General features: G+C 45.8%; 1 protein-coding gene across 1 annotated transcript in view; it reads right to left on the reverse strand.

Annotated features, from left to right (window-relative positions):
- ITGB5 (integrin subunit beta 5) overlaps positions 1–19095 on the reverse strand; it is a 94458-nt gene extending 75363 nt beyond the window's left edge. Inside the window, exons 1-2 of the mRNA XM_056861365.1 lie at positions 19014–19095; positions 6570–6655 (exon numbers count right to left, since the gene is read on the reverse strand). Of these exons, the coding sequence (XP_056717343.1) occupies positions 6570–6655; positions 19014–19095 (168 nt within the window). The remainder of the gene's footprint in view (positions 1–6569; positions 6656–19013) is intronic.
- Positions 19096–21208: the final 2113 nt, after the last annotated feature.

Below are 21208 nucleotides of genomic sequence, written 5' to 3' on the forward strand. Positions count from 1 at the left end.
TCTGTAGCCTGGAGATGAGCTGTAATTCTGGGGGAACCCAAAGTCCCACTTGAAGGCTGGTATCCCTACTGGCCATGGAGGGCACTGAAGGTGAGCATCAGCAATTTAAATTGGATCCAGAAACAAAAAGGAATCGGTTACCGCATTATGTATTCCCAGCGATGTATTAAGAGTTTGAAACTGTTATAAAAAATACTGTTCGCACTTTGTTTGGCCCCTTTAGCTGTGAAGATGTCTTCCAACCATTTTTTAGCCGTGGCATCCAAAAACCTTTTTAAAGCGATGTTTTTTATTACATTTTCAAACTCTTAATACATCGCTGGGAATACATAATGCGGTAACCCCCCGAGTGTAATATGGGCTAGATGGATGGACTCTGATAACAAATGGGCCACCACATTTTGCATGAGCTGAAGTTCCTGAATCATCTTTCAGCCCCATGCAGAACATATTAATAGTAATCCAGCTTAATGGTTACCATAGTATGATCAGTGTGGCCAGTTTAGGTACAAACCAGGCCAATTTCTAAGCTAAAAGCACCTGGTGTGAATTCTTACTACCATATATATATGTGTTTCTTTAATGGGAGACTTACATCTAAAGACTATTACACTCTTCAAGGCAAGCTGTACCCCATCATTAGAGATGAGATTGATCCCATTCAATGCAGGGACCTTCTGCATAGTTCTCCCTTAATTTTAACAATTTCTCTTGCAACATCTTGCCTCTTTCACACCTTAGCCTGGAGGCATAAATACCAAAGGCATGCTATTTTTATACCACAATAAAAAATAGTCTGATAGGGACACCATTCAGCTAAAAAAGGAGGGGGAGGAGTGAGGGAGGGGGGAGAGAGAGAGAGCGACCAGCCTCCAGAAATTACGTGTCCATGGATCTGTATGAAGCATACTTTCTGGATACATCATACTGGTATAACCCATTATGCATTGCATAACCCATCATTTTAACCTGATTTATGAGGGTCCATCTTCATTTTCTGCTCAGTGGAATTTGTTTCAGATTTGTTTAAACCTGCAGTTGTTTGATCTAACCAAAATTGAAACTGCAACATCCATTGAGTCTAGCAGACAAGAAGAGGGCCACAGGGGTTACTGATTCAGCAGGGGTTACTGATCCAGCAGAATGAAACAGGGCCAAGGTTGGTCTGATCAGCATGGCTAGCCAAAAATGGCCAAGGCTCCTGTTCTTTAACAGCCCCACAAGATACTCTCTGAAAAATAGGGCACAGTGACCTGTGCACACCTAGAATCCTTCAAAACCAAGAAAACCATAGGTTGTCATCAGGAACAAACCTGAGGGATGCTCAGGACTGCATTCTTTTTCTCTCTTTACCTCTCTCCTCCCTTCACACAGGGCCCAATAATTAAAAGCTTACACTTTCATAACAAGCCACAGTGTGGTAGAAAGCTGCCATTTTTGTTTTTCTTGTATGCTTTATGGTTTTATTGTTATGCGTACTTTGTAAACCACCTCCCACCCACTTCATGGGAATAGGCAGTGCATAAATATTTCGGATAAATAGATTCACTGGAAAAGAAATGCATTCAAGACTAATACTGTGATTCTGTCACTTCCAAATATGCAATTTGGAATATGAAAGGAATAGCTCACTAACAGGATTGGCTGAAATTCAATTAGTCAGATAGATTACCCACCCAAATCAGTTACTTAGGTCAATTTATTTGAACATGGAATTCTGCCTGTGGATTACAGCGCAACATTTGAATTTAGTAAGCCCTGGGGGGTGGGAGAGGGAGAAAGGGTGGTGTCCTAAAAAACATGGATCTCATACAAATTTTTTGCAGCTAAATTCCCAATTTTGCTGCACAAGGACTTGTTTTTTTCTTGCTGAGCTACACAGACAAACATTCGTTTAATATATATATTTTAGGTTACAATATTCATGCATTTTTCATCAGCGCTGGAATTTTTTGCACAAAGTAATGATGAGTGAAGGATATTTTAAAAGTCTGCTGGAAGAGAGACGTCACCTTTTTTTTAAAATAAATTTTATTGGTTTTTAAAACTATACATTCTTCATGATTTTAACAACAATTTGAGAATAATATCAAAATCACGATTGTATCAATTGTTGTCTAAATTATAAGTAAACATAAAATAAACTGTTTGACTTTCCCACCACCCCCGTCCACCTCTCAATAAAATATTGTAATCCATCGTTAATATATTCTGATCCTAATATTGGTCTCATATCATATAAAATGTTACATTCTGGATCAGAGTAAAAAGTAACCCTCAATTTTTCCCAAATCTTATAGATATAATATTTCATTCAAGCCTCCCATTTTCCCATAGATTGTACATTAACTTTTCAATTTAGTATAACATGTTAATTTCTCCATCTCCACCAGCTCTAGAATCTTAATAATCCGATCTTCTAGTACATCCGTCTCTTTCCATTTGGCTGCAGATAATAATCTTGCAGCCATTATAATATAAATTTAAAAATGTCTTACAGATATTGTATCGTAAATAGCCATGCCATCCATTTATGTTGTCAAAAACGTCCAAATTTAGTGGTTATTTTTAAACCAGTCCTTTAGCCATGATCTAATATTTCCTTCTGCATTTGAAGTAGGTCAGGCAAAAACAGGAACAGGGCCTCTTCATTCTCTCTCATCTCCTCAGGCAGGTTACACAAGCCAAGATTATTTTCCCTGAGCTTCATCTTCATCATGACTAATTCCTTAACTGTATTCTGATTGGTTTGTAATGCATCAATCTGTTTTTCTTGACCTTCAAACTCCTTCTTTGTGTCCTTGAGTTCTTCCATAACTTTAACTGGAGTATCCATTTCTTGCATGTCTGTTTTCTTTGTCACCGGCAGGTTACATTCTTGATCTTCTTTCTTCTTTTTTATATCCTTATGTTCTTCCATGGCTTTTTGGACAGAAGAATCCATTACTTGCTTGTCTGTGTCGATGATCATCATTTGGGCCTTAACATCTTTTATGTCTTCTGTAACCAAATCCAGCTTCTGATTGATGGTTTGTGATGATTTGTCAAGAATAGTCACCATTGTAATCAGTTGAGCCATTTGTATTGATATTTGTTCTAGTTGTTTAACTGTCACCTCAAACTGATTAACCAACATGTCCTGCACTTTTTTCTCCATGGTTAAGTTCTGTAGATTCTGCTTTGATTTGTTAAAGGCAGGGCTGTACAATAAATCAGACCAGAGACGTTCCAAAAATTCTAGCAGGGATCTGTTACATTTAATTAAGAACAAGTATTTCGTTGACCAGCTTAAGTTCTTTTTCGAATTAAAAAAATCAACATTTACTCTCAAAATCGCTTGTTAAAATTGACAATGCCAGCGAGTTTTACCAGACGCTCTAGGTCGGCAGAACTAGGAAGTACTCCAGGAATTACCTCGTCACGGACCTTCTATCGTCTATTCTCGATGGTTGTTGTCTTCAGGAACAGTTTTGATGTAGCACGAGTAAGACGTGTTTCCGGTCCTATAACTTACTTCCTGTTGTTTTGCATGCCGAGCAGTAGAGAGGGATAATAGATGAAGCGCAGAGTCTTCCGGTCAAAGACACTCCAATGTTGTAAACGTGGCTGGAGGACTCTTTTTACACCAGAAAAGTCTCAGAGGTATCTCCCTCCCCTTCCTTTAAGAGCAGTCGGATTGGCAGATCTTAAGTCAATCATTTAAAGTCGTTATTTTACTTTAAGCTGATCAGTTTGATAAGGCTCCTGCCGCTTTATCTGATGGATCTCGTACGACAAAATCATCCGTTTCAATTAAGGGAGGAGCGAGGTTACCAGAAATATTTTCTTCAACCCCCGTTATTCGATGATGCCAGTGAAGAACGAAAGATTCTTATCTACTCACTTGGGCGCCTGGGGGTGAGGTTCTAATCTTAAAGTACTCCTTATGTTGTTTATAAGGTGGTGGAGGGTAGAGTCTAATGCCGAAGTTGCGCCCTGGCGATTCCAATCCCTTCGTGCCCGCGGGACCAGCAACTAAATCTCCGGGGGGGCTGAACAAAGCTCCCTCGGAGTATTTAGGAGATCAAACCGCATAAATGGCTGCAGGGAATTCCTGCTTCCCAGCCCACTTGCAAGGGCTGGGTTGGGGTGCAATAAACACCCCAAAAGAGACGCAAACTTGGATTCCCCCCAGGAGCCCCTGGGAGAATGTGGCACTCAGCCCAGCGTCACCGGAAGTCGAGAGACGTCACCTTTTTCATCACTTCTTTAAAACCTTATTGTTATCAGCAATGGTAAAATTCAAGGAAGATGCCTAATATCAGAGCTAACACCTGAAGGCCACAGTATCTCCTAAGTCTTTTCTTCCTTTTACTCCTCAGTCAGCACTGAAAATTTTCAAATAACCAAATAACCATTTGTTAATGCAAGCACCCTCAACTGCTGATGATGGGTGACCTCCAACTAGCAGTCACGACAACCTCTGGACAAACATTTGTGTTGGCAGCGCTATGAAAAAATAGCCCTTCTGTTCCAAAAAAATATAACAAATCCAGCCCAACACTACAGAATACCCACAGCTTCACAGGCCATATTTTTTCATTCTGATGTCACTACTACCAATATACTTGGCAGAAACACAGTTCTTACAGCTGTATGCAAGATGATTAACAGGCAAGAGGTTGGGGCACACCCTTTCTTTATGCATTCATACTCCCTTTCTATCAAGGCTTGTGTGCTTGATGAAATACACTCTGTGATAAAACTTACAGTTTTACCAAAGAGTTTCTCAAAATTCCTAGAGCTACACTTTTTATACAGCCCGCAAAATGATGTTATAAATATCCAAATGGCCCTTGGTGGAAAAAAGGTTCCCCACCCCTGCTGTAGAGGCATGTTGGAGCTGTAACCTCACAAACTGACTGGGAGCAGCACCAGAAACAGGAAGCGACACCAGAGATGGGGAGAAACTGCAGTTGCTGGCCTTCACGAAACACCAGTTCAGACATCATGAAGCCACGATTTAATTAAAGCAACTATGGTTAGTGTGATTATCTGAACTCCACTTGTTGGGTCCATCAAAACAGCGCTGAACCCATGGCCCGAAGTCACTTTATTAACCGCAGTTAGTCTTAATTATATTGTTGTGTGATGTGGGAAAGCAGAAGTCCAGGCTCGATGCTGGCTTGTTCCCCGGCACTTCCCTCCCCAGCTACAGAGCAAAGGTGACAAAACCAAGACAAACCAGGGTTCGAGCAATCATCAGCAAGCTGAATCCTGGTTTCACAAACTAATCACTGCTTAAATAAACTAGTTCGAGTTGTGTCTCAACCAACATCTTATTTAGAAAATTTAGAAAGTAGACTCCTTTGAAATGTGGTGTTGGAGGAGAGTGTTACAGATACCGTGGACTGCCAAAAAAACAAATCAGTGGGATCAAATCAAGCCTGAACTGACCCTAGAAGCTAAAATGACTAAACTGAGGCTGTCGTATTTTGGTCACATTATGAGAAGGCAAGAGTCACTAGAAAAGACAGTCATGCTAGGAAAAGTTGAGGGCAGAAGGAAAAGAGGAAGACCCAACAAGAGGTGGATGGACTCTATAAAGGAAGCCACAGCCCTCAATTTGCAAGACCTGAGCAAGGCTGTTAAAGATAGTACATTTTGGAGGATTTTGATTCATAGGGTCCCCATGAGTCGGAAGAGACTTGACGGCACTTAACACACACAAGATGACACCAAACAGTGTGAGAGCTTTGGGGCATTCCAGAACTGTTCATCAGGCTAGGGAGAACAGTTGTTGCACAGGTCATTTTCATCCATTTGAAAAATCCCTCTCTTTATGGACCTGACGTTAACACACACACACAATTCAAAACAAGCCACCAACCCCTAGCTAAAAGTCTATGTCCACTTAAACATATTTTGAGGTGGTTTTGAGCCAACAAAATGTTGCCAGAGTCTGCCCACAGAGAGTGACTCATCTCCTTCCTCTTGCTGCAGCCCAAAATGTCCACAAACACCCTTTAAAATGCTACTCATGGGCACCTTCTGTATCCTAGGAACAGAAGGGGGCACTGTGGGCTGCAGCAGGAATGGGAAGGTGAGAAAGCGATGATGCACAGGGGGAAATCCTTACTATCCATGGAAATGTCCTAATAGATCCAAGTCATTATCTGAAATTGAATACCCATTCCTTGAATCACCACTGTTCACTTGTACTGCTTTTTAGTACACGAACATCTATAGAACATCTATTGCAAACCTTGCTCATAGGGATATCAAAAGTATACCTTTATTATTTAATACCAAAGTTGATAATGTAGTTTGTGAGCTTCAAACTTACACATAATTCTTCTCCAGACTGGATGTAAAGCGCTTTTTAGAAGGGGGGATGACAGAGAGAGCTTTCTGGCCAGAGGCATGGCATTGCATCCTCTCCTCAATTTGCTTCAGTCTTAAGTCAGTTACAGAGAAAGCCCTCATAAACCAATCAGATTATAATTGGTCATGGTATGAAAAACATCTTAGCTTATACGCACCTGGGATTGTACATATAAATAAAGGACCAAGAAGAAGTAACAGCGTACCTCTTTAAAGCACCAAGCACACTTGGGATGAATCAGCAAGCACTCTTCACAGGAGGTAGCACTGCCACGTGTACAAACATTGAGACCTTTTTAGAAAGAGGAGAGAAAAAAATTGAGAAACAGTTGAGTGCTCGCTGCTATTTACAGCAGAATCGTGTTTGGGTCTTGACCCACCTTTTGTGATCCCACTGCCATAAAATATGAATGTGGCAAATTCAGGTGAACTGCTTGTAGAAGATATCACAGTTTATCAAATTACAGTCTTATCCTGACTTTCTTCCAAGGAGATCCGGGCTGCAGACAAGATCTTCCCCTCCTCCATTTTTATCCTCACAACAAGCCCCGCCCCCATTACCCCTGTCCGGCGAACCCCCCGCCCCAGGTTCAGCCCCGCCACCCATCACCAGCCAGGTCATCCTGGGTGCCCCAGCCAGCAGCACGCCGCACAGAGGACTCTTAAGGGGTCTTGCCACCATCTGAGCTTGGATGTCCCACCCTGTCACAGATGGGATCCCCAGGGTCTGCACAGAAACAGGAACAACCATCTGATCAGATGAGTTGTTCCCGTGTCCTGCCCTGGTGGTGGGATGCTTTTAGCCAGGTGCCAGAAAACACAGGGCCAACAGCAGGATCCGTTAACCCCTCCCGGTGACAAGCCTGACGCTTAAACACCCACCCTCCTCCACCCTCCAAACCCCCACCCATGCCCCACAACCCCACTGTCGCTTGCAAGTTTTGGGGGGTGACAGTTGGTGAGTCAAGGGCACATGTTGGCTTGGGGCGATTGGGCCGGAGAGGTTACCGCCCCACCCATGGACATGCCCCCCCCATCCATCCTCCTGCCCAGCCCCGGGAGAACTCCTGTCTGGGGCCAGCTGACCACATCCACCACTGGCCTCCGATGGCTCACCCCCTCCCTTCCTGCAAGACTCTCTGGAGCGGGGATGGCACACACAGCCATCAGGCCGCTCCCACACCCACCACTCAAACCCACACTTCTCCCCACCTCGTCAGTGCCCTGCCTCCTGGATGTCAGCCTCCGCAACTCATGCCGCTTGCTCAGCCGCACCCCAACGCCCTGGCACTCCCACACCATCGTACGCCACCCTTTTCCCTGCTTTTTTGCATTTTTCCATGGCAGACTGTGGCGCAGCAAGCTACTTAGGACCTGGACCCGCTGCACCATTGCGACATCACTCACAACCCTGGTGCGGATTCCTTCCCTTCAGGAATGAGCTGTAAATATTTCAGATTTGTAGACATCACCATACACTTTCTAGGCACCTGTCTGTAGTGCTGTAGAAAAGTTAATGAGTTACGCATTGAAATTGCCACAGATACGATAGAAAGTATCAAGAGCTGCCTCTGATAGTCACAAGAATGTGTGCAGGATATGATAGATTTGCCTTTCTCTGAAGCTTATATGTAGGAATTCTGGAAATTGTTCAAATATAGTAATAAAATATCTAGAAGAAGAATGGCAGTCAGCATAACATTTAGTTACTTTTAATACAACAAGAAGTCATAATATTTTCTTCTTTTAAAATCAGAGTAAATTTGGTTGAATATCTGAGGGTCTGAAATTGACACTGTAAGACAGTCCTGTACAGACTGGGTCCAAAACACACAATTGGCATAGCTAGCTCATTTCATTCTTTGACCTATTTATTTGCAGTGCATTAAAAGAGTCATTTCCAGAGGATGTCTTTGTTAAGCAAGATGGTTCGTTTACACTGGGTAATGCCCAAGGCATATTCCAATAAAACATATTGTGTCATATCAAGGACAATGTGGTTGTTCTTTGCAAAAAAAGAAAGAAAAGAAAGCAAACAGCCATTATAAGATAAGTCACATGCGGACAGAAGGCAATTCTCAGTTCTCTTATTGTCTGCCCATTAATTGAACAAGCTGAAGAACTCTGAAGTTGTTCCATGCACATGGCCCATGGCAACAACTGGCTCTCCAGAATATTCTCCATTGATCTCTCCCATGCTCTTTGAACCCAATTATGTTCTCACTGCAGGTGGCACACCTGCTTTCTTGGTGTGCGGTTCCTCATCAGCATAACCTCTTTGGTCAGCACCTTGCTGCCTCCAAGGTGGCCATGCTACAACTAGGACAGGTCTTGACTTGCCACAGAAGGTGTGATGTACTGCAACACACACCCAGCACTCCAGTGGAATGCCAAGCAGGGAACAGTGTTACACCGATGTTCTCTTTGCACCCTCTTCCCAATGCAGAAAATGCAGCCCTCCATAGAATCCCAGTGTATTCCAGCGATAAGATTAACTATGATGTTTGGGGGGGGGGACCTTCAATTTCACAGCAACCAATTAATTTAATAGGCTATCATTTAATTTTGGGGTGCTGGCCTATTGATTTCCCTCATGCTGTCTTCTCCTATACATCTTTATTACATTGCTCCCTTGATTAATCTCTTTTCAAAACTCCAAGGTTCTGCATTAACAGTTTGGTTTGTAGCCAATGGACTTACAAGTCAAGATGATTTCGATCTGGCACTTGGGACTACAGCAGCTGAAATTCCAGTAGTTCAATTGGGATTATGGATACCATTAAAATCATAGTACTTTGATAAGCATATTAGGGATAAAACAGCAAGGTTGTATATCTATAATAATCCCTGTACTATTTCCATATTCATAACAGGTACTGTATTATTGAGCTTTTCCGCATGGGTTTATCCCCTGATTTCCATATGCATTTTTGTGCTTTTAGTTTTCACTTCAGGTTGTTTGTTTTTCCCCCATTCTTTTTCTGTTTCTTTTGAGACCTCTTTTACCCAAATCTTTTTCTGGAAGCCGATTTTGATTTGGCTTTTTCTTCATGCATAACATTCCTGTCAGGTTTTTTTGCCCTAACTACTCCCACCATCTCCACCCTACTTTTTGATGATTGGACTGTCATGGTCAAACCACTTCTCTCCTCCCCCCTGCCCTGAAGACGAGTGATTTTTTTCTTTTTCTTTTTTTTTAAACGGCTCTAAAATATCAATATATTGTTGGAGCATTGTTAACAACAGGCATAGCAGGTTCTCTGAGTCCCAGCTTTCATTAAAAAAAAAAAAAAATAAGACTCTAGCCCCATGCCTTGCAGAGATAAGGAAAAGGGCATACATCTGCAAGGGAAAAGGATAGCGACTTACTTGTTTTAAAGCTCCCCCTGGTTTCAAACCATGCCAACGGCTTGGATAGCTGGACGTTACTCCCGAACATCATGGGCCTCTCGCCTACGTATTTGTGGGGCTGCTCCAGAGGACCTAACTCATTACACCTTATTCTGTCCTCTTTACACAGAGCCCAGACTTAAATTCCTCGGAGCGTTTCTAAAGGGCCTAAATCTTTCTCCAGATCCAGAGAAGCTGCTCTTTCTCCTATCAGACGCCAATCCTGATGCTTCCTACAAAGTGTCACTCTTTGCTTTAGCAGCTAAGAAAATCCGAGTGAAAGCTGTTTTTAATCAGGGAACTTAACATATTTAAATACTAGTTTCTTGTGGGTCAGACTGTTTTAAAGTTATTTTAATGTTATTTTATATTATTTTAATGTTATTTTAATGTTTTTTTTATGGTGGATTGTGATGGCCTTCGGCCACAGGCAATAAACTTTATCACTCACTCACTTGTTTTAAAAATGAAAGCTGGGGATTCAATGAACCTGCTAAGCCTATTGTTATAATGCTCCAGTGAGATATCAATATTTTAGTAACATTTTTTAAAAGGGGGAGTTCTGTGATGCCACCGATGGCAACAGCACCCTCCCTTGAAAATCCTTATTACTGAAAGCACGTGCAGAAGAAAATAAACGGACTCCACAACTGTGAGAACGCAAAAGGGGGGTGCGCACGCATGCAAAAGAACTGTGCCCAAACCAATTCCAATTTTTGTGGATTGACCCCCCAGAAAATCAGCAGTAAGTTGAGTGGGAGGAAAAGCCCATTATTTCTTCTGCACATAACTTAGGCATGACACAAATCAAATTTTAAAACAACAGATTTCGCTTACAGGCTTATAATTTAAGAACTGTACATGTGAAAGCAAATGAAAATAAAAAGGAAATTACTTACTTTGAACTGTAAACCTACAAGGTAATGGCATTTGTAGCTGAGGCCAAATGCATCAATATTATCGGCATTTCTATTCTTTAGGGAACAGATGTGAATTCTGTCAATATCTAATTAAATGAATACAACTGATAAAACCAGACAGACGCTTATGGACGACAGAGAAGTGACCCAAGCCTGACAGACGCCCGTGGCACTTTTCCATTCCGAGCTTCCAGGTCAATGAGAACAGTCACAGGAACAATAACCGCACTGCTCAGCTCCCCTGAGTGACGTCTCATTTCAGGCCATCGTAGTTACCAAGAGAACAGTACAGAAGACCGGAGGACCCCAGCTCATGAAGGTCTTAAAGGGTGATACCCAGTAGCACTTTGAATCTGAGCTGGCAGCAAATAGTTACCCAATGTATTTGACTCAGCACTTAAGTTAGGTGTTCCAAGTAGCTGACCCAAGGCAAGTGTCTTGCTGCTGCGTTTTGTACTAATTGAAGTTTTTTGAGATGTCTTCAAAGGGGGTCCAAGTAGGTTGAATTACAGTAGTCCAGTTTGGAAGTTATGGTAATTAGATCCTTTTGCCTGCAATTTTTCCTTTCCTTACATTTCCTTTGCCCCATTCCTTACTGTCTGTCTTCAATTGCAATAAAATATGGGCAACATGTCAATCTGCATTTTATGTCATTTATTGCTGTATTTATTTATTATTTACTTAATTATACCCCACCTTTTCCCCCAGTGTGGATCCAAAGTGTCATCATTCTCCTCCCCTCTACTTTCTCTTCACAATAACCCTGTGAGGTAGGTTAGGCTAAGAATGTGTGAGTGGCCCAACGTCACTCAGCAAGCTACCAGTATACCACACTGGTTAGTAGCAAATTCTGTCCCAATTCATATTCTGTTCGTCCAATACCTGGATGTTCCTGACAAGTGATATGAAAAAGTATTGTATTAAGGATTGCTATCAGGTTGGCACAGGTCTCTCAGAACATAGCAAATACCTTGTTAATATGACTTGCTTAATAGTAAACTCATAAAGAAAATCAATGTATACAGATCGAGAAGCAATCAGTTGTACTCTTTCTTTTTAAAAACACAGCCTGGAAAATTGTGAAGAACTCAGATTGTTACACAGATGCATTTTCTAAAGCGCTGCTACTTTATAGCACATTTCTGAAGAAACATAGAAGCACCCCGAGTGTTTCAACAGTAGTTCAATCAAGTAAGTGCATTCTTTCACACAGAGATCTCTGCAGGGGAAGGAAAGGAGGTTAGCCATTCCTCCCAGACTGCAAAGAGATATGCCATATATAACTACGGTATTCAGCTGAGCTCAGGATTCCAGAACGCAGTATCATTTTTATTTTTATTTTATTTTTTGCCATAAATTTGCAGCCGACTTATGGCGACCCTGTAGGACTTTCAAGGCAAGAGATGTTTAAAGGTGGTTTGCCATCACCTGCCTCTGCAACCCCGATATTTCTTAGTGGTCTCCCATCCAAGTACTAACCAGGGTTGACCCTGCTTAGTTTCCTACATCTGACAAGATTGGGCCATCCAGGTCAGGGTCAGTATCATGAACAAGTACTTATGGGGCTAGAGCTACAACTAAATGCAAATTTACTTGGGAGTAAGTCCAATTTTTAACCTTGTAAAGCTCGTGTGTGTGCGCGCGCGCGCAGAATCAGGCTGCTAGGTTCATCTCAAATTATGGCATGCTTCTTAGCTTTGAGTAGACGCTGCCCATCTACAGACAAGTATTGTATCATAATCATGAGGACTAGTGTAATTTGTTAATGAAAACAGAATTACTAAGATACATGGCTTGCAGTTCAATGCCTACCAAGGGGATTTCAACTCAACATCCAAATACAAGCTAAGCATGTACTAACAATGGTACTTTATTGAAGGTGCTACATACAAGACTCATTCAGTTTACAACTGCAATAGCAGTTCTCTAGGCTTTTGTTCTCTAGGTTTTGGCTACATATACATATAACACATGGACCACTCAGCCTTCGACAGGAAAACCAACCTTGTCTCAAGCGTATGGTGAGAGAGAATATGGATATATGCTGATTCCATGGGAAAGACCCATTCACTTTGCTCCACCTCCATGGGTTATGTCATGTAGACACAGTTCTGACCCATGTGGAAGCTGCACATGAGATGTGGCTCCCACCCAGCTGTCAGAATGTCTAAGAGCACAGAGGCCCCCAGATGATGGTCATCTACCTTGCAGGCTTAGCTCTCCCATTTAACTCAAACACTTCAATCTGCCCCAAATGGTTTATGGCCAAACCACCAGAAGTGCATTTGGGGATTTAATCCAGGAATACAATTGTGGGCAGCATTCAAAAGGGCAGCCAGCTGGCATCTGATAAACATGCATTTGGGTAGCTTTGTGAGCACAGGCTATTAGAGTGCTGATATCACAGGCAAGGCATTTGATTATTCCGATTAGGAGCAAGGAATTCACGGGGGAGAACTTACTGAAGCCCTTCTTCCCGACCATTTCTGCAGCCTGGGAAATGGGGAGTGGGCGGGGAAAACGATGCAGACTTGGCCATCTTGGCAGAAGAGGGAGAGAGTAGGAAGCCTTGGCAAGTCATGTTCTAGATCAGCTACATGCCATCTGCAATTCACCCAAGTATGAACTGAACGGTCCCAAGAGGATATGGTAACCAGAGTTAACATCAAAGAAACAGAGATCTAATACCTTTTAAGAAACATAAAAATGTAATGTGACATATAAAGATTTCCTGTGGGCACACAGCCCAAGGTTGAACTGGGGATGGGGCAGTCAGAGCTTTTGAAGAACTCAGAAGGACATTTTGTTTTGTTTGAATCAATGTTATTGTGGGAAGGGAAAGATATTTTTAATGCCATAGCAGCAGACTTAGAAAAGATAAAAGCTACGTGCTGTCCACAAATTGCACCTCAGATATATTCATTTCCACCACTTGTTCAATTAACACCCAAACTATAATGAAATATGGTCAAGATCCAGAAATACAGACACTAGTGGGAATTAAGATCTTCTGACAGAGTAAAAGAGCTGACGGGAAGTTAGCATTTTAAAAAGCAGCTTATTTTACATTCAAGGGGCTTTTCCAGATGGTAACGCTTTCTTGTGGCAGAATGGGGCTTCCAGATGGTGGGTTTCCACACATTTTGATGCCCCAATCCACATGGCAGCCAACCCCCCCCCCCACTTTCCCCAACCTAATAGTTAATTGTGATCTACCATTATATCAATATGTCAATTACCAATTTTTTAAAACTCTCAAGAAGTCTCCTTCAGTAGCAAGGAGGGGAATAACCTCGACAGAGAAAATGGCTGTGGTGTGGGCAGAACTGTGAAATTCTGTACCTCCCTGCCCATGTGGCAGCCAACCTGCCTTTGCTGAGCTCTTTCCCAAACCTTTGCATCAAAACAGGACTGGGAAAGATCAAAGAGAAACTGGGCAAAACTCAGGGGATGCACAAATGTACCACGATGCTGTGCGGGAAGTGGGGAAAAGCCCTGCTCCCCCACAGCATCAGTCTCGGGGTGAGTAATCCATGCGGGAAAGCCCAATAATAGTCCAGGGGGCTGTGTTCTCATGTAGCTCAGCATCCTGCCTACAAACAGCTGCAGCCAGCTGCCCCAAGCACAATGGTTTCCGTCCATCCCCTGTTGTTAATCCCCAACATCTGGCAGTCAGTCGGGCACCATCTCTAAAGATGGAAGATGATTGTTGGAATGTCCTTATCTAGAAGCTCCCCACCCTGCCAAATGCATTTATTCAGCTATGCGTTTTTGAAAAGAGCTAGTGGCTATTTCAACATCCTGTGTCAATGGGTTTACTTAGAGAAACAGACCTTCAGGCTGCAAATCTTTACGTATTTGAAAGTAAAGGTAAAGGTCTCCTGTGCAAGCACCAGGTCATTCCTGACCCATGGGGTGATGTCACATCCCAACATTTCCTAGGACCTAGGCAGACTTTGTTTACAGGGTGGTTTGCCAGTGCCTTCCCCAGTCATCTTCCCTTTACCCCCAGCAAGCTGGCTCCTCATTTTACCGACCTCAGAAGGATGGAAGGCTGAGTCAACCTTCAACCTTGAACCTTAAGCCCCACTGAAATTCATGGGTCTATGGGAGAAACCAGAAGTCATGTCAGCAATTGACATGTGGTTTGGAACGATTGCATGTGGCATGTGCGTAGAAGGGAGGGTTTAAAACCCACAGACTGAACATGGGACCTAGTACACTGATCTATGCCCCACCACATCTTTATCAAAAAATGAATGTGACCTAGTTCTGATCCAAAGCTCTATTGCCACTCCATCTAGTTTGCACCTTACTTCCAAGTACATGTCCTGTATCCAACCACGCAGTTCCTCTGACAGAATGACATTTCTGTTTGCGGAAGAAGGAATGGTGATTTCTGATGATTCCACCTTTCCACTGTGGACACCACAGTGCTCTTACAAAGAGTCCACTAAATCCCAGGAACAAAATGTGGAAGGGCTCAGTGGGCTGCCACAGAAGGGGGGCAATCAGTGCATACTAACTTAAGTACCCTGGAGTCTTCAGAACTGCGTTGTTGGATACAGACCCTTGTGTTTAAACTTAGGGTTCCAAGTATAATAAACACCCTTGGATCATTCATCTGGATTCTACTGCAAGAAGAAGGCTGGCTCAAACTCTTTGGATCACTTTCCAAAAACAACCACCAAACTTAATTCAGTCCCAATCAAAATAAAAAAAGCGAATGTTTCTATTGCTTGAGCTAAATCCAATGCATGGGTCATCAAAGAACTCCTCATATCGAACCTGTGATGCCAATTTTCTTCCTATAAAGTAGATATCATAGAATACCTGTTAAACGTATTGTTATATTTGACCTGTAGACCAGCACCTCTCAGCACTCAGCCATGGTACATTCACCTTCCCCTACCTGTGTGATGTAGTGGTTAGAGTCTCAGACTGGGATCTAGAAGATCCAGGTTCGAATCCCCATTGTGCCATGGAAGCTTGCTGGGTGACCTTGGGCCAGTCATACACTCTCAGTCTAACCTACCTAACAGGGTTGTTGTGAAGATAAAATAGAAGAGAGGACAATGCTGTAACCACTTTGGGTCCCCACTGGGGAGAAAAGGGGGGAGGGTATAAATGAAATAAACAAATATAATAATAAAACCTGCATAGATAAACAGCTAGAACACAGTGACCTTGCTAGCAAGATGATTTGACAGGGGCATTTGTCCTGAGTGCCACTTGGACTGGGATACAAAAGGGACGTTTGAAAAATAATATAATATGTTGGGACGTATTAAAAATGTTGACTTCCACACCACAGGGCATCCCCCCCCCCCAAGATGCAAAGTGCAAAGATAAATATCAACATGCTCAGTGAGGGCAGCAGGCCAGGCAGAAAAGCACCATCACACCTTCCCATTGGCTCTGGGCTCGCAAATATGTGGCGAATTCAGCCATTTGACGCTATTGGTGACTTTGCTCGTGTAACATGAAGAAAATTGATACACTATCTCATATGATGCAGGAGTGTCCCCCATTTCAAATTCCAACATGATCAATGGATCACTCCTATTTTAACAAAACTACCTGCCACCGTAACAGGTGATAAAATAGTCCCCTTTTTGCTGGTGGATAGAAATCCAAGAACAACACTGGTGGTGGCCAAATATCTCTCCACTATATTTTCCTTAAAGAGGACCTGTGGGTCATAGGAGCTTGAAAAGGAAAGGATAGAACTGGGGGAGAGGCACAGTTGGAGGTGAATGGCACTGGGTGGGGGCTGGTAGCAGATTTTATGCTCAACATCTCCTGAGCAAGAGCGAACGAATCTGACAGGGAGAACACAAACTTAAGCAGCAGTTACCAGCGTGAAGCCTACAGGCGCTTCTAACTCGCCCCAGTACTGACGCTTGGGTGGGGTGCAGGACTGGGAGACTGCCCCAGCATAGAAATGACTACTTGCACAGCCAGTCTTTGTGAGGATCAAACAGGCACAGCCATCTCTTCTCCTTTATAAAGACCCTCTTACAGTACAGCCAGCTCTAACTCTATAAACACCCCAGCAGCAGCAGCAGCACACACTTTTCCTTGGCTGAGACGGGGAAACCTACCACAGAGGCCCCTTTTGTGTTGCAGGGCAAACACGGCCCATCTTTAGAAGCCGCATTTCTGAAGCGATCTTTGTAAGAAACAGGATGATAGATTGCACAGAAAAGATGTGCTTTTTATATTTTTGGAAAGTTCTATCGTTAACCTGTGGCTGTGTAGCAATAGTTTTATTTATTTATTTTTGCAAATGGGAGCACCCAGTAGGAACACACTCCAGGACTTCCCAAATGTGTATCGCAATTGCTCCTCTCCCCCTCCCCCAATTTTTAATGCAGCTCTAGTCTTTGGCTCCAGTTTCTTGCTGCTTATACTGGGCAAGCGGCCACCCAAGATACTTGGCTACCCCAGTCTATTTGGCTGCTCCCCTGTCTGTTTTCTCACACGTCTCCCAAGAAAGAATCATCCTTCTCAGTTATTTTAAGCATTTATGAATAGACAAGCACAGGGCTGGGCTGCACAAGCCCTCACCTTGGCTGGATCACAGGCTTTATCAACCCTACCAGAGCAGGAAATGGTTCAAGGTGGACTTTGGTTAGCTGAAGTTCAGTATTTCAAAGAGATGACCGCTCTCCTATTTGCAATTCATCATTGGTGGTACCCACCACTTCCTCAATCAGTGCTTCGACTCACGCGTGTGTGCAAAGCGCCGCGAAGTCACAGCCAACTTATGGCAACCCAGTAGGGTTTTCAAGGCAAGAGGGGTTCAGAGGTGGTTTGCCACTGCCTGCCTCTGTGTCATGAGTCAGCCTGCAGAGAGTCAGCCTGCAGAGACCTCCTCTGACGAAGAGGAAGTAGAGGCCAGAATAGAGGCTCAGCCAAAGTCAGGAGATGACTCACCATGCCTGCAGCCTGCCAGCTCAAGGACTCCAGTTGGACCTGACACCTTGCAACATGCAGTGTCTCCGGAGGCCTCGCCAAGGCCACTGGAGCAGAAAAGAAAACAGGTTCGTCTGGCAATGCAGCAGAGACGGCAGAGTGCTAGGCTGAAGGCTTTACACAGGAACCTCCCCAGTAGCAGCGATGAGGAAGAGCAGGGCTGAAGCACCACCTGTGAACTCAGCCTCATCAGCTGGCTCTGCTACAGCAGCAGGGGAAGGGATTTAAGCCATCAGTTAGGCTTGGCTGTTGTGCAAGCAACTTGTCACCAACCTCCTGGTGTACCGGCCTTGTTTCCCTGCTATCCTTTGGATTCCTGGTATCCTGACTTCTTGGACTGGCTCTGACCAACCCCTTGGACTTCCCTTGACTGTATTGATATTTCGGACTCTGCCGTCACTGTGAATGACCTCGGACTGTTCCCTAGACTACGCTTACAGCCCTCGCTCCTTGCCTGCACCACGACACTCTGCAGCATCACGACCCTGGAATCCCTTAGTGGTCTCCCCTCCAAGTACTAACCAGGGCCCACCCTGCTTCGCTTTTGAGACCTGATAAGATCAGGCTAGCCTGGGCCATCCAGGTCAGGGCTTGATTCAGGCGGGCCTCCCTTCCCTCTTCCTGAGAGTGCCAGGTTTCAAAGGCTGCTGTGAGGAGGAGGGGCAGATCTCACCGCGCCACCCCATGCAGAGTGACTTTAGCCTGAGCTTTCAGTGGTCTTGCCGGAAGACTTGCGCAACAGAACTGCTCCGCACAGAAACGCACGGGAGGGGGCTCGCCTGGGATCGGCCACTCTCTAAAGACACATTTTCCCCAGCCAAATTCCCAAAATGCAAAAATCCGCCCCCGTGCAGAGTTTGGAGAATTCAGATGGGCAAAATGTGCATCTGGAGAGCGGCAAATCTAAGGCCAAACCTCCCGTGCGGTTTCGCCCCAGGTTTAGCTCTTTGGGAGGTTTGTGCCTTGGATTCGCCGCTCTCCAAATGCACGATTCCCCCATCTGAATTCTCCAAACTCAACCATCAACCCCCAGGCAGAGTTTGGAGAATTGAGATGGGGGAAAATGTGCATCTGGAGAGCGGCAGATCCCAGGCACAAACCTCCCGTGCGGTTTCGCCCCAGGTTTAGCCGTTTGGGAGGTTTGTGCCTTGGGTTGGCCGCTCTCCAGATGCACATCCCCCCCCCCCAATCTGAATCCTCCAAACTCTGCACGGGGGCTGACTGTTGAGTCCTGAGAACTTGGCTGGGGGGTAAAATGCGCATGGCGAGAGCGGCCAAGTCCAGGCGAACCCTCCCGTGCAGAAGTGACCCATTGCCCAAGTTCCTCCCCCAGCAGTGCCTTTTTTAAGGGCGTCCACTCACCTCGAACACCGTGGAAGAAGGAGGCGAGGAGGCAGAGGTAGGCGGCGGCGGGGCCAGGCAGGAGCCCCCTCCCCCGGGACATGGCGACCGCGGCTGGGGCGAGGAGAGGCGGGCGACCCCCGACTTCTGCGCAGTTCCGGCGGGCGGGGGGCTTCAGCAAAGGCCCCCGCTGCGCTGGGCGGCCGGGAGAGGCGCGGGCATGCCAGCCAGCCAGCCAGCGGGTCAGAGGCGCCGAGGGGCAGCCGCCTCTCTACGCCGCCGCGTCCATCGCAGCGCCCCGGGCCGGCTCAGGAGGTGCGCGGCTGTCCGGCCGGCGCTGCGCTCTGCATCGCGCGCCCCTGCTCGGGGCCGGCGGCTCCCTCCCTCCTCCTCCTCCTCCTCCTCCTCCTCCTCCTCCCTCCTCTTCCTCCCTCCTCTTCCTCCTCCTTTCCCTTCCCTTCCTTTCCCGGCCCGGCGCTCCCTTCCAAGACTCGGCAACTTTCTCCCGACAGGTCCCGAGTGGCGACTCTCCGCCCAGCCGGCCCAATAGGCGCCCAAGGAGGGTTAACTCTCTGCGGCCCGGCAGGGAAGGCACACTGGGGCGCCGAGTTACTCGGTCTGCAGGAGCAGAAAAAGGGCCAGAGCCCAGGAGCACCTCAAAGACCAACACGGATATTTTCCGGCTGGGTAGGAGCTTTCGGGAGCCACGGCTCACTTCTTCAGATACTAGAAAAGGGCTAAGAGTCCAGTAGCACCTCAAAGACTAACAAGAATATTTTCTGGCAGGGTGTGAGCTTTCGGGAGCCACAGCTCACTTCTTCAGATACCAGTAGTAGAAAAGAGCAAAAGTCCAGTAGCACCTTCAAGACTAACACGAATATTTTCTGGTAGAGTGTGAGCTTTCAGGAGCCACAGTTCACTTCTTCAGAGAAAAGGGCTAAGAGTCCAGTAGCACCTTCAAGACTAACAAGAATATTTTCTGGTAGGGTAGGAGCTTTCAGGAGCCACGGCTCACTTCTTCAGAGAAAAGGGCAAGAGTCCAGGAGCACCTTAAAGACTAACAAGAATATTTTCTGGCTGGGTATGAGCTTTTGAGAGCCGCAGCTCACTTCTTCAGATACCAGTAGCAGAAAAGAGCAAAAGTCCAGTAGCACCTTAAAGACTAACAAAAATATTTTCTGGTAGAGCAGGGATGGGGAACCTCAGGCCCGGGGGCCGTATGCGGCCCCCGAGGACATTTTTTTTGGCCCTCGGGAGCTCCGGGGCCCTGCCGTGGAGGCGCAGCACAGGGCGGCCCTCCTTGAGGGTGTTCCTGGGGCCACGGCTTGCAGGGGCGCTGCGGCGCCCTTTGGACCTCCTCTCGCCGACTGATGGCTGTGGTCGGCAAGAGGAGGGGGAAGGACGCTTCCCCCAAGGCTGCCCCCTATCACCGCAGCATGCAGGAACACCGGGGCACACTGTAAGCCCCTCTTGCTGCCTGTCGGTTCTTGAGCAGCGAGGGGGGGGGAAGAGGCCCACGGCTCCTGGTGGCAGAGCATGCGCGCAGGAGCCGATTGGGCTTCGGGGGGCCTTTTGTGGACTCTGGGGGTGGGAAGGCATGGAGCCTGGGGCCAGGTCGCATGGGGCCGGCAGGTGTGTGTGTGTGTGGGGGGGAGGCTTGTCTCTCTCCCTCTCTTTCTGTCTCTTTTTTTGTCTGTCTCCCTCCGTCCTTTTCTTTCTCCCCCTCTTTCCATTTCTTTCTCCCTCTCTCCCTTTTCCTCTTTCTCTGTTTTCCTTCCTCCCTCCCTTGCTGATCGACTGCAGGCTGCACCCCCCTGGCGCCTGGTTTGCTCGGGCCCCCTGCTGGCTGCCCTCCCACCTGTGGGGGAGTGGGGGCGCCCTCCAGGCCTTCTCTGCATGGCCTCCCCTGGGGTTGCGAACCTCCAGGGGTGGCTGGAGGCCTGGCAACCCTAGCCTCTCCCCCCCACTGGGAGATCTACACCTGGTATGGCCCCCGAATGATGTTAAAAATGTGCAAACGGCCCTTGGCAGGAAAAAGGTTCCTTACCCCTGTGGTAGAGTATGAGCTTTCATGAGCCACGGGTCACTTCTTCAGAGAAAAGGGCAAGAGTCCAGTAGCACCTGAAAGACGAACAAGAATATTTTCTGGCAGGGTAGGAGCTTTCGGGAGCCACAGCTCACGTGAGGTGCTACTGGACTCTTGCCCTTTTCTACTC

The sequence above is a fragment of the Euleptes europaea genome, chromosome 15 (assembly GCF_029931775.1).
Source record: "Euleptes europaea isolate rEulEur1 chromosome 15, rEulEur1.hap1, whole genome shotgun sequence".
NCBI lineage: Eukaryota > Metazoa > Chordata > Lepidosauria > Squamata > Sphaerodactylidae > Euleptes > Euleptes europaea.